The sequence below is a fragment of the Acomys minous genome (genome assembly GCF_964271855.1).
Source record: "Acomys minous genome assembly, chromosome: 13".
Classification (NCBI taxonomy): domain Eukaryota; kingdom Metazoa; phylum Chordata; class Mammalia; order Rodentia; family Muridae; genus Acomys; species Acomys minous.
Window position 1 is genome coordinate 32,580,170 of NC_140495.1, and position 14,304 is coordinate 32,594,473.

The 14,304-nt window shown below is 39.7% G+C and overlaps 1 protein-coding gene across 1 annotated transcript; it reads right to left on the bottom strand.

The window, feature by feature from the left end:
- Positions 1-1,645: 1,645 nt before the first annotated feature.
- Positions 1,646-13,399, bottom strand: LOC311581322 (uncharacterized protein). Its single transcript, XM_084753440.1, has 4 exons — positions 13,311-13,399; positions 9,856-10,099; positions 3,401-3,521; positions 1,646-2,381 (listed from the first exon to the last, which is right to left on the bottom strand). The coding sequence occupies exons 1-4, from the start codon at positions 13,337-13,339 to the stop codon at positions 2,287-2,289; spliced, it is 489 nt and encodes a 162-aa protein (XP_084609566.1). The 5' UTR covers positions 13,340-13,399; the 3' UTR covers positions 1,646-2,286.
- Positions 13,400-14,304: the final 905 nt, after the last annotated feature.

Genomic DNA, 14,304 nt, shown 5'->3' on the forward strand with positions numbered 1-14,304 from the left:
TATGAATTAGAATTTAATTTGTCTCTAGATCAAGACATAGTGGTTCAGGGCATTTAAATAACTTTCCAAATATCCCACATGGCAAAGATGGAAGAGCCAAGAAATGAAAGCAAGTTTCATGGCCCTCCTAGACTGTCTACACAGAACTGTTCCCCTCTATCCCACAAAATCACACAGAAGAAACAGTCAAGTTTACAATCAGTGGAGATCATTTCCTTCCAACCCTCACCATCCTACATGGATCATGGTGAGAGTGTGGATACAAGGTTAGAATCAGTCACTTGCTAACACTGGCACAGTCAGAAAGGGGTAATGGATCAATGGAATTATTTTCCATGGATATCACTCACCTAAGGAGACATCAGTGCATTTCTGGGTGGACAAGGGAGCATCTGAAATCTCAGTTATGAGCTTGAAGGAAGGTAATTTGCCAGGATGAGATTGACCAACCTTGCTTATGACTTCAAAGAACCAAGTCTTTGTGAGTCATTGACTCTTTAAACTTGTGTTTCATCCATTTTTGTCCTTGGCCTTTCTCCATCAATCTACTAATAAATGATTTGGCTTGTTCTTGTTTTCTACATAATTTAATTATTTACTTGAGAATTCTCTGATTTCTGAAAAGTAGGCATTTACAGCTTCCCTTTTAGAACATTTTCCTTGTACTCCACAGGTTCTGGAACACTGTCTTTTACCTTTCTTTTCATTCTTTGAATTTAACAAATTTCCCTCATGATTTATTTGGTAACTTATTCATAATTCAAGACTGTGCTGTTTAAGCTCTCTGACTTTTAGGTTTTCTTTTGGTTTGGTTTTTGTAGTTTCGCTTGCTGTTGATTTGCAGTCTTAATCCATTGTGAAGACTGAAGACATGAAATTGTCTCAGTGTTCTTGTATTTGTTACTACCTGTTTTCTGTCCTAAATTATGGGTCATCTTAGAGAAGTCCTGTGGGCCAAGGAAAGTGTTTATTCTGCACTGTGTGGGTGGAATGTTCTGTAGACACTGTTAAGTCTACATTATGTATAGTATTCATTCGAGTGTCTCTTCATTTAGTTTTTGTCTGGATGGCCTACCCACCCATGAGAGTGGAATATATTTTCATCTGGATCTTTATATCAAATCATATTTGTTTTATGAAATGGGATACACCAATGGTGTGTGTGTGTGTGTGTATGTGTGTGTGTGTGTGTGTGTGTGTGTGTGTGTGTGTGTGTGTGTGATTTACTAGTCTGTATCTTTCATTTAAAGAATCAAGAGTTATTATTAAAGAATTAAGTTATTAATTAAGTTATTATTTAAAGAATTAAGAGTTATTATTAAAAGGTATGTGAAAAAGTTACCTCGACATTTACAAAGATACCACTTTTGATGGGACATGGCATAGATTAGATCAACTATAAAAGGGTACTAGGCAGGGACAGTGTCACATCTATGTGGTCACAGAAAAGAATGAATGAATGGCACTGGAATTTAGATAAGCGAATGAGGATTAGGAAAGCCTGTGGGTATGTTAAGGAAATGGCAACTGTGTCCAAATGCCATTGCAGCCTTTGGTGCAGCCACAGGACCAAGGTTGCTGAAGGCCTCCCTGCCCAAAGTGTATGCAGGCTCCTGGCAGAGAGAGAGGGGAGCAGCTCCCCCACGTTTACTATTAACCTCATCCCCTCCAGCTCAAGGACCACAAAGGCACCCACCTTCTCCCATCTACTTCCCAACCTGCGTACTGAGCTACCTGAAGCCTCAAGATGCAAAAGCATATTTTCCTGCTCAAGCTTCAAACCCGAAGGAGAAGGTCATATCCTGTGGCCACTCCCCTGAGGTCCCAGCCAGTGTGACTGGAGAAGCCAAGGACTGTGCCTTCTTCCCCTAGGTCCTTACCTGCACATGCTCTAAGCTTTCTGTCTCTTCACCCTGGCACAGGGCGAAGTGCCTAGTAAATCTGTTTGTACAGTTAAATCGTTCCCAGATTCCAAACCCAGAGAGGCAGATGCAGGAATGCCAAGGAACCAACTCATGAAATTCCAGCGTAGCCCATCCCACACCAGAGGAAGTATTTCCTACACCTAGGCAGGCTTCCATATCCAACCTAAAGCCGTTGCTGGAAAGAGCAATTGGTGCTCAACCTGTGGGTCGTGACCCCCTTAGAGGTTGAAGGATCCTTTCACAGGGGTCGCATGCATATCAGATATTTTATTAAAACTCATAATATTAGCAAAATTACAGTTATGAAATAGTAATGTGAATAATGTTTCAGTCCACAGTGACATCAAGATGAGGAACTGTATTAAAGTGTCTTAGCATTAGGGAAGTTGAGCACCACTAAATTACAGTTTCTCTCTCTCTTTCTCTCTCTTCTCCAAAGCTTCTTTGCTTTAATTGCTATGAAGAAACATAAAGTCATACATATTAAAGAGATGCTATGTAACAGCCTAAGGGTATATTTGTCCCATAACACTTAAATCAGGCTAAATATTTATTCCTTAAACAGTTAACTATTTTTTTTGCCATAATAACCTTTCTTCTAATTTTTTAAATGCACAATGCACAGTTGTTATCTGCAGCTGTCACACTGTGCTGCACCCCAGAGCTTCTTGTGCCCATCTTACATTGGACTCATTGGTCAACCTTTCCTCACACCAGCCTCCTAACTGTCCCTGTTCTGTAGTAAGCATTTCCCACTTTTATGAAATTAATATTTTACATTACATGTAAGTGACATCGTGAGACACTGTGCTTGACTTGTTTTACTTAACATGCTCATCTCTGTTTTGTCTGTACTGGATAAATTACAGGATTGCATTCTTTTGTATTGTTAAATAGTATTCTGTTGTGTGTGTATTATACATTTTCCGTATCCACCTAACATCTGTAGATACTTGGCTTGTTTACATCTCTTCTCTCTCTCTCTCTCTCTCTCTCTCTCTCTCTCTCTCTCTCTCTCTCATCTATCATCATCATCATCATCATCATCATCATCATCATCATCATCTATCTATTGGAGTTTTAAAATAAGGTTTCAGTGTGTAGCCCTAGCCCACTTGGAACTTGCTCTGTAGACCAGGCTGGCCTTGAACTCAGAGAAGGGCCTCTGGGCAGTTTTTCTTATTTCCCCCAGGAGGTGCCTCATCAACAATGTAAAAATTCCCAGCTCTTTTATAAAGATTTTTTAAATTAATACATCACTATAAGGTAATTGGAACTTGTTAAAAAGCATAGGCAATCAAACTACAGTCCAAATTCACCACCTGGGTCTGACCAATGTTGACCTGTTATTAAATTGTTCTCTCTCTCTCTCTCTCTCTCTCTCTCTCTCTCTCTCTCTCTCTCTCTCTCTCTCTCTCATAAAAATGACAGCATTCAGCATTCCTAGCCTTCTAAATTTATAGAGCCAGACTCACCTCGTGTAACCCTGAAGATGGCGTGTTGCACTATAACATGGTAGTTGACAGCAGAACTCTCGAGCAATAAACAAACAAACGAGCTTCTGTAATTGCTGGTCCTTTTCCCTAGTTCCACCATCTGTCAGATAAAGTTTGGTAAGTTAAATAAGACAATACATCTTCACAGGACTCAACGCATACAGTCACTCAATGCATTTTAGCTGGCTATCTACATGGACTATTACCAGCACCATTTAATTTTTTATTCCAAAAATGTCTACAGTATATTTATTTTGAGATTTGAATATGTTAATATATAGATTCGGCTCATTGTTAATGAGTTATAATATCCCATTGTGTGAATATACTTCAATTTAATTATGCATTACCTTATTGATGGACCCTTGAGTTCAGTCTAGTTTTTCTCAATTGCTGCAATAAATCAGCGCACATCTCCACGGGCATATGCAAAGATTAGCTGCCTAGAAGGAAAGCTGCTAGTTGCGCACAACTTGAGGCTCCATAGATATTTTTACTTCCTATAAATATTCTTGAGCTCTATCCTGGGATGCAATTAAGTTACTTGAAAACATTTTGATTCTTTGGAGACTTCACTTTCAAGCTTTGTTAGGTAGGACTAGAGCAGCCTTAATCTAGAGCTAATTTTTCCACGTGATTGATTACTTCTGATTACTCTGACGTCCTGTGAATATTGAGAGTTTGCTGCTCTGCCTGGCAACACAAACTCTTCCTGTTCTTGCATGAGTAGCTCCTGCTATATTTTGCAGTTGTTTTTCTATGGCTCTGGTGGTAGCTCCAATAAATGCATTGATGGATATTCAGTTAAGACTTGAGGGGAACTGTGTACAGACCCCTTGGTCTCTTGCCCTTGCAGCCATTTTCTTCTAAGGGTTTTTAAAATTGAATACCTCACGTCACAGCTTGAATGGCTTCCATTGCTCACAGCTGAGAACTTTAATACAGAAATACATTACCTCAGCTTTTTTCTTTGTATGAATTTTCCAGACAGAACTTTTCTCTCTCTCCTATGTTTTATGCATATATCATGTGCATGGACTATAGCTATGTTTAAAAATATTGATAATACAGTCTAAGCATCTACATATTTTAAAAGAAAACCACAATCCTCCTATGACAAAGTTACTAACGTACTTGGAATTGTTTATACTTTTTCTTTGAATGCTCTCTTCATCAGGCTTTGTTTTTATGTTTTCATTTTTCTCCTCTGTTGAGGCTCTGTGCTGGACAGTTTTATGTCACTTGTCACAGGCTAGAGTCATTTTAGAAAAGGGTAACTCAATTGAGAAAATGCTTCTACGAGATTGCTTGTGGGAAAGACTGTGGTGCGTCTTCTTGTTGATGTGAGAGGGTCCAGCTCGCTGTGGATGGCACCACCTCAGCTCAAGTGGTCCTAAGTGGTATATGAAAACAGATTGAGCAAGGCGGTGAGCAGTGCTCCAGAGCCTCTGTTTCGGTTCCTGCCTTGGGTTTCTGCCCTGCTTTCCCTCAATGATGGACTGTGATGTGAAATTATAAGCTATTTACATAAACCCACTCCTTCCTGAGTTGCTTTTGGTTGTGGCATTTTATCAATGCAACAGAGACCCTAAGATAGGCTCTTTTGAAATTTCCCATGACTTTTCTTCTTCTTCTTTTTTTCTAGCTTTAACCATGTGCATTGGGTTTGTTTCCTCATGAGTGTGTTCTGGGGTAACTGTGAGATCGTCAACTTGTCTGATGGATGACAAGTTAATCGCTCTGCTATCCTCTTTGATAACCGTGAAAACCGTACAGCATTTGCACTTCCCTTGCTTTCTTCCAACCTCTCTGGTCACTTTCCTTAGAAATTATCTGACAGAAATATAGCCTGTATATTTTCATTTGTATTTTTTTTGTATAGAAATGAAAATAAATAATTAAATTTACTTCAGTGGTATAGTTTACTTAACCCAGTTTAGCAAAAATATTATAAATGCAACATGTAATTGACCTAAAATTATTGGTGAAATATTAAACACCTTATATGCTAAGATCTTAGACTTTGATATGTATGTTAAAGTACATCCCAAGTTAGACAGTAAATTTATGTCAGACATACTTATTCTGTATGTAGATTTTAGAAAATCTCCTACTGAAGAGCTAGATGTCAATACTGAAGTTGTTCCAAAGCCCATTAGAATGTTTTCCCGAGAACTAAACCGATTCCAAATAGTCACACTTCATTTTATTTTAACTGTGTAAGCTATACAGAACTAGATTCACCATTAAACTCTCTAAAGTATGAGTCAGCAATATCAAATACAGTCCTATTGCACTGCAACAATCTCCAGTAGTTTTTTAAAAAAGATTTATTTATTTATTATGTATACAGTGTTCTATCTGCATGTACACCTGCAGGCTAGAAGAGGGCATCAGATCTTGTAGATGGTTGTGAGCCACTATGTGGTTGCTGGGAATTGAACTCAGGACCCCTGGAAGAGAAGCCAGTGCTCTTAACCACTGAGCCATCTCTCCAGCCCCTGGTTGTTGTTGTTGTTGTTTTTTAACATTGAAAGGCTGAACCTACATTCCCATAGAACAGCTTTGCCTTCACTTTCCTTTCAGCTGTTGCCATCTCTATTACATTTCCTATGAGATCAACTATTCTAGATGTCACATGTAAGTGGTCATTTTTATGGCTGGCTTATTCCATTAGTATAATGATGTCAAGGTTTATCCATGGAGTAACACACATATGTTTTTGAAGAATAAATAGCATCCCATTGTATGCTTTATGCCATGATTTGCCTATCGAGACATTGTGTTGGTTTTATCTTTAGCTACTGTACATAGTACTGCTATGAACATGGGGGTAAAAGCATTTCTTCAAGATCTCATTTTCAATTTTGGGGGGTTTACATCCATAATGGAATTGCTGAACCATATAGTATTTTCTATCTTTATTCATTTTTTGGTGAAGCTATAATATTGTATCCATAGTAGCTGCATCAATGCACAGGGCTTCCAATTTCTCTTTACCTCTACCAACATTTGTTATTCTGTGTGAAAACCAGAAAATTTCTACTATCAGAAATATGGTAGCTACCCTAAAAGAACAAAGGGGTCTCCTATTATTTGCATTTCTCTAATTACTGGTGATGTGGAGTGTGTTTTCACATACTTTTGGTCATTTATTTATATTCACTACAGAACTGTTAATTCAAGTACTTTACTCACTTTTACATCGTATTGTTGGCTTACTCTTACTGACTTATAAGAATTTTTTATGTATTCTGAATTTTTACCTTTTATTAGGTACAGTTTGCTACAGAAATTATCATTTTCCCACTGTGGACTTTTGTTAACTTTATTGACGTCACCCAGCCTTCTGAGAGGATACCTCTGACCTCTTTATCTTGTTGCACTGGTGAACGTTTCAGTCTTCCTGCCAGTGTGGCACTGTCTCAACAGCTGTACCTTTGTGCCCCGTTTTGAAATACGGAAGTGTCGCATTCCCAACTTTGTTCTTTTCCAAGATTATGTTGGTTATTTATTCTTCAATTTCCATTTGGATCAGGATTTTTTTCCCCCACATACACACCCACACATGCACACTCACACCCACACACACGTTTGTACTTTGAGAGATTGCACTGAATCTGTAGACCCCTTTAAGGAGTATTGAAATTGTGTTGATATTACATCTTCCCAACAATTTCAGGACCCCTTTCTGTTTTCTTGAACCTTTCTTAAGTTTTTTGAACAACGCCGTGTAGTTTTCTTCTTACATTTGTATGCCTATTGTCCTGGTTAGTGGTTTTTTTTCTCTCTCTTATTTCTAGACATGACTACAGTCATTTGAGAAAAGGAAACCTCAGTTAAGAAAATGCCCCCACCAGACTGGCCTGTGGGCAAACCTGTGCAGAATTGATTAGGAATGGCCCAACTCATCGTGGGTGGTGCCACTCCTGGCCAAGTGGTCCTCTGGTATATAAAATGGCAGGCTGAGTAAGCTACTAGGCACAATCCAGTAAGCAGCATTCCTCCACAGCATCTGCATCAGTTCTTTTCAGTTTCCTGCCCTGACTTCCCTCTATGATGGACTACAAGCTGTAAGATGAAATAAACCCTTTCCTCCCCAAGTTCATGCTGATCACAGTGTTTTAATCACAGCAATGGAAACCCTAGATAAGACATCTATCGTCTTGTTTGATTGTCTGACTGTCTTGACTAAGATCTCCAGCACGCTGTTGAGGATTCGGAGTGGCCATCCTGCCTTGCTCCTGATCTTAAAGGGAAAGCTTTTAGTGCTTCCCCATTGAAATGCAAGACAGAGGCTTTTTACACATGCTATTTTCCTAGGTTGGGATATAGTTTCCTTCTGCTACTGGCTTGAGTGTTTTTATTATAAAAATGTGTTCATTTTTGTGAAAATGATTTTCCTGCATCAATACAACCATGTGTTTTTTTCTTCATTCTATTGATGTGGTATATTACATGTATTGATTTTCAGATGGTGAACCATTCTAAAATTCCAGAGCCAACTCCCACTTGGTCATGGTATATGATCTTTTTAATGTGATTTTGAATTCTATTTGCTCATATTTTGTTGAGGAATATTTCATCACTATTCTTCAGGGACATTTGTCTGGGATTTTCTTTTAGATTATATCTTTTTTTAAAATGCTGGGTTCATAAGACATGCTTGAAAATGGTCTCTACTCTTCAATATTTTGCAGAGTTTGTGGGGTATTGATTTTAGTTCTTTTTTTAAATGTTCAGTAGATTTCTCCAGTGGTCCTGGACTTTGTTGAGGAATTTTTGACTACTGATTTAACCTTTCTAGTTGAGTGCTATTTAAATTTTATTCCTTCATGTTTCATTTTTAATAGGTGTCATTTGTAAGGAATTTATTCATTTTATCTAAGTTATTCAATGTGTTGACATGAAATTGCTGATAATTTTCTGTTTTATACCTGAAAATTTTGGTTCACTTCATTTCTGATTTTGCTTAGTTGAGTCTTCTTTCATTTTTTCTTAAGCTAGCCAAAAGTTTGACAATTTTGTTTATATATATATATATTTTTTTTTTGGAAAAATGAACTGTTGGCTTTGCTTCTTTCTCCTACTGTGCTTTTTTGGCATAGTGGCCCACCCCCAGTATCTAAGGTTTCAGCTGTCCATAGCCAACTATGGTATGGCAATATGAAATAGAAAATTCCAGAAATCAGCAATTCGAGCTGTTTAAATTGCACACTATTCTGAGCAGCTTGATAGAATCTCATGCTGAACTTCCCTCTGCTACCCAGAATGTAAAGCATCCCTCCACAACTCATAAATATTCTGCTCATGTTAACTCACTTCATGACACTCATAGTTATCATATGTGGTACCCAGTGTGACATCACGATGCCTACATCATTCTGTTCATTATGTTTCATCATGTACATAGTCCATCATCCCACTTCATTAAAAAAGGGTAAATAAAGTACAATAAAATACCCTGGGGAAGACATACTACATTTTCCCAACCTTTATTCTTTTGGGGGGAGGGGAACAGGGTTTCTCTGTGTAGCCTTGGCTGTCCTGAACTTCCTTTGTAGACAAGGCTAGCCTCAAATTTACAGAGATCTAACTTTTATTCTTATATGTTGTGACTATGCTTTACATTTAGTGATTACTGCTAATCTCTTACAGTGCTTAAATTGTAGTAAGAAATACAGTTACATATGTATAGGAAAAAGCATAGTACAGCATACTTAGAATTTAGTTCTACCTATGATTTTAAGCATCCACTGTAGGCCTTGTCCTCTATGGATAAATGATGAACATTGTATTTCCTTCCTTTTTCTAGCTTTGAGTTTAGTTTATTCTTCCTTTTCTAGTTTTTTTTAAGTTATAAAGTTAGATTACTGGTTTAAAAAAACCTTTCTTTTCTTGCTTAAGGTGTTTGCAACTATAAGTTTTCTATTTATCACTCTTTTGCTGCATTATGTAAGAACTGGTGTGTTGTATTGTTTTTATTCACCTTGAGGTATTTTCTCTTTTCCCTTGTAATTTCTTGTCTGTCTGGCTTCCATACTCCTCTGAGCTTCTATTTTATCAGCTTAAACGACCTCTTTAATTCCCAGAAAGGGAGGAAAGTCTCTCTGTTTTTAAGCTAGCTATGGAGTACAGAAAAATTGAATCTTATGAATTGAATGGGTGAGTTTGCTGTGGGAGAATAGAACTCATTACATAGCCAGGCTTTCTCATAGATGCCCCCCAGCAGCAGTAGAATTACACATCATGAAAACACACGGAGAAATGTTATTTCACAAGCTAAGAAAAGTCTTATTCATAATTGAGACATATTATTCAAGTTGCTCCTTTCCTAGGCAAATGCATCCTTTCAGATCTCTTGCTCTGCCCACAGTGAGCACAGCTGCAGATAGAACTTCAGTGCCCCAATACCCCCTAAGGCATCCCTGTACCTCCTCAGAGATGTTGAAGGAGACTTGGATCAGCTCCAGAGCATCCAGAGAGGGAGAGGGCAGCTCCATGCTTAAACAAGCCTTCATATGAGCCCTTGCTTCTGCCACTCCCAGGCTAAACTCCAGAGGGTTTGAAGAATGAGCTTGAAGAACCAAAGTATGAGAGTCCCAAAATGTTGATTCATTGAAAACTTCTGTGTGTTGCTCAAAGATTACAGCAGAGCGGATGGATGGATGGTCTGGCCTGTTGGCAACAGCAAAAATCAATTCCACCTCCTTTATAAGTGCAATCCAGACATATACTGCAGCTGCCTTCTCCATCTGCTTCTGAGACAACACTTTGCCCTGAAAATGTTACCCATTTCTCTTTTTTTGGTACCGATCTCATGTTAAGATGAAGGAGTACACATTGCTTCTTGGCCTTTTGGCTAAGATCAAGTGAAGCTGAGGGAACTTGGGGAAATCGATGTACTTTTTTTAGGAAAGATAATTTAAGTCATCTGGTATCATGGGTTTGGGTACTCACCCATCATTATCAGATGGTGTTCTTTGGTTTTAGGTATCTGAAGCTGATACCAGCATGAAATGAAAAAAAAAAAAAAAAAGAAGGGGGGAGGGAAGGAGGGAAAGAAGACAATTTTACAAAGATACCAAAAAGATTTCTTTCGATGTTCAGGTAACTAACACTGCTTGATGCCTGTCCCTTGGTGAGGGTCAGGAAGAAGAATAAGGACACAGGGCATAGTTGCTGGCAGAATCAACAATCCCACAGAGAAGGCGGGCGGAGGGGCCTGAGCAGATAAACGTTGTGTGTAAAGCCTGATGGGAGCTGGACATAAATGCTGGGGCTGGAGCCTTAATTCCCTCACCGAGACCAGATCATAAGAATAAGTTTCCAAGGTGCAGAAAATAGTCAGCTCTCAAAAGTCTTGTTTTAATTCTTTTTCTTAAAAGTCACTTTGTAGATTAGACCTGAGCTCTTCCCAGCCGCTCCACCTCTTCAAAGGCAATGCACTGCTCCCCTCCTCAGTTCTTGGTTAAGAACCTGAGTTCCAGTGGGGTGACTGGTGCTGTGGCCAGTGGACGTAAACCAGGGTCCTGTTCCTGAAGAGTGACTGAAACTTAGGATGCATCACGTGCATCTTACTCTTTGTGAAAAATGGGGAAAGTGAGACCCAGGAGTGAGAAATGCCTGGTTCACGGTCAAGGTGCTATGTATATATTCATGGGTGGAGGATGATCTACTAGAGCACTAGTAGCCTCTTGGGGCCATCTTCCTGAAGAAAGCCAATTTTCCCTGTCCCTGCAGATATTACTTGCCAATAGCTCCTCATCTGGGTAGGCCTTCATGAACCCACCTTCCATCTGCACTAGGATGGCTTAATCTTGATTGTGTGTTGATCTTGTGCTTGCAGTTGCCCCTGCAATGAGTATACTTGTGCAGTGGTCCTGCCATGCCCAGGGGCTACCATTTTGCCACAGGCAGCCACTATCTCTGGCTCTTATAATCTTTCTGCCCTTCTTCTGGGGCCACTGAGCTCTTCAAGGAAGCAGCAGATTGTAGACATCCCATTTAGAACTGTGTGCTCTACAGTCTTGTATTTTCTGCAGTTGTAGGTATTGGCAGAAAAAAAAAGGCTTCTCTGATGAAGGTTAAGAGATGACTGACTATGCTTATGAAGTTTTAAAGCTCACTTCGTAAGATAGACCTCATGCCTGTTAATGTTAACTGGGCCCCCAATCAATGGCCAGGTAGGTTATGGGCCCTAGGGTCACCTAAGGTAGATCCAAAGATTATTAAAAATAAGTTGATATTAGGAATTTACATGAAATCCTAATGTTTTAAGCTGTTGACTCAAAGTATTGGAACTGAAATAAAATATATTTGGGTTTTTTCCTAAGCCAGAGGCTACCTAATTTCTTTTTGGATTTTCTAATCTGTTGAGATTTTGAGAGATCTATGAACTTTGTAAATAAAAAAATAATTTATTGATTTTTTTTAATTGACCCCCCTCTAACTTACAAGAAACATTTTATTTCATTGTGATTTCAGGCTACAGATAGCATTATCAAAACCCACAAAGTTTGCTCTCCAGGAGCAGAGGATTTTTATAATGCAAATTAGCTGCTATAATTATTGATAATACAATTTAGTGTTCACTCTACTTTGAAATTTGACGATTGTTAAGCCCTCCACCAGATCTCAGTTTCCTGCCTGCTGAGGCACATGCAACACAGCTGATTCATTATTGAGGAACTCTCCACTGATAGGAGTTCAGCTACCAAATGGTGAGGTCATGTACCAAGGTCACTGTCACAAGATGAGCCAGTCATCCATCTATACCTCATTTATTCTTCACCTACCAGAGCAGGTTATTGGTAAGAGGAAGGGGAAGGCAAGCCTTCAGTTTGACACTGTGCCTTTCAAAAGGAGAACTTGGCTTCCCTGGTTTTTTTTCTTTTTTTAAACGAACGTTCTTCTTTTAAGTAGACTAATAAAAACACCTAAACAATTAGATCATGTCTTCTCCAGAGGACTACTAGTATTATACAATTACCTTCCCATGTACTTGTTGTATTTTTGTAGCTCTTTGTATATTACATTTTGTAAGAAGGAACTAACGGCATTTTGAATAAAGGTTCTCTTTCGAATAGGGCTCAAAAAATTTAAGTTCCCAGGGCCTCCCTGGGTAACATATATCCTGCTTGGCAATGAGAAACAAGTACATGAGGAGCTGGTTGGCAAGTTGAGACGCCATAGTTGAATAAACCAACAAATGAGAACAGGATAAATGTACCACAAAGGGAAATGCTCCTAGGAGAGCCCCCACCCCCAAATCTTGATTGGTAGAAAAATGTAATAGTAACTTGGCACAGATATTTGTGGTTTTCAGGCGTATGCACTTGATCAATCACTGGCAGCTTGATTACAATACATTTTGGCCATCTGGATTGACCTTGTATTTGAGTTGTGCTGGATCTAAGTGGACCCCATCATAGTTTTGTATTTCAAAGTTCTCTTTTACTAGACACAGTGGAATTTCTTGGATTTGATTCATATTAGGGTATTCCATATCAGAAAAAGAACTGGTGTAAATTGAAGAGATGTGTGTAAAATCGGGAGTCCAGTTAATTTGTGCATAGCTATTTTGATTTCTTTAGGTTTACAAATATACTACACATTAACAGCAAAGGAGACAGGAGTTTATGGAAACTCTCAGAAGTATTTTTATGTGTATGGAAGTTAGAGGTTGCCCAGTGTCTTCTTCAGTCATTCTTCACCTTAGTTTTTGAGGCAGGGTCCCTCAGTGAACTTGAGCTCACCAGCTTGGCAAGACTGACTGGTCAGTAAGCTCCAGGAATCCTCCTGTGTCTATCTCCCTGGTTCTGGGATTATACATGGACTCTTGGTGGTGAGCTACAGGGCATGACAGGAAAGTAACAGCACTTGATACTTGATGCTCATGAGGGAGCCCAAGGTCATGCTGGGTCCAGACAGCCACAACACCACTTCCTGCTTCACTGAGAGCTTGGAACCTGGCCACTTGCCCTTAAAATAAAATATTATCATAAGAAAGGCATGGAAAGACGGCATCTAGGAGGTGGGCCAGGTGATTGACAGACAGCAAAACCTATATGCCCTATCTTATGCTCCTGCAGAGGCCAAGCCAAAATGCTGACTCAGCAGCACTTCTGCCTGCTCCTCATCAACACTTCCAACCCACAGGCCCCTAGTCTCTACTACGACACTGCTGCTTCTGTCTGAGCCTTTGCTGAAGAATTTCTTTTTTAAAAAAACCAAACCTCCTCTGGTTCCCTTTGCAGGCCCTAGTTGGGCCCTCACTTCTAGAAGGAAATGGAGCATTGTCAGGGATCCCTAGCCTCAGTATCTCTGCTTTAGCTAAGTCCTGCTTTGGTGTGGTGCCAAGGAAGCACTGTCCCCAGACCTACCAAGTTCATCACTGTCAGTCACAGTCTAGCCATGATGTCTTAAAATCTAGAATGTACCCTATGGTCCTAATTGCTTGACCTGCATAGGGAGGCCTAGGGTACATAGCTATTTCTCCCTACATGCTCTGTTAGTCCCTGCTACCATACCAGGGCTAGGGTGGTTTCAGTAGTCAGGGGAGGATCAGACTGGCCAAAGATCATGCTGGTGCAATACAGATATCCTCATGTTTTTGACTTCTCTATAGCACCCAGAATCCTCTTTCCCACAGAGAGGCTTCTTGGGGAGAAAGTCAATAGGCAAGCCTTACTTGTCTCACCCTGGTCCTGTGACCTAAGCCTTGTGCCTGGCTTGTCAGTTTGTATTGCCTCCATTTGGGCTGCCTCTTCCCTGGCTGTTAATGCCACTATCTCTGGGGACCCAGGGTGTACTGTTTCCAGACCCAGGTAGGACACGGAACCAAGTGCACCCTGCTGGGAGTTGTGTCCTGTGCCTTGCCT

Excerpts from the sequence above, each read along its gene's own strand:
- LOC311581322 (XM_084753440.1), bottom strand. The coding sequence starts at position 13,339 with ATGACCTTGGGCTCCCTCATGAGCATCAA. Across the intron at positions 10,100-13,310 it reads GGCTCCCTCATGAGCATCAA|GCCAGACCATCCATCCATCC; the intron begins GTATCAAGTGCT and ends TGTTGCCAACAG. Across the intron at positions 3,522-9,855 it reads CCTTCAACATCTCTGAGGAG|ATGGTGGAACTAGGGAAAAG; the intron begins GTACAGGGATGC and ends TTTATCTGACAG.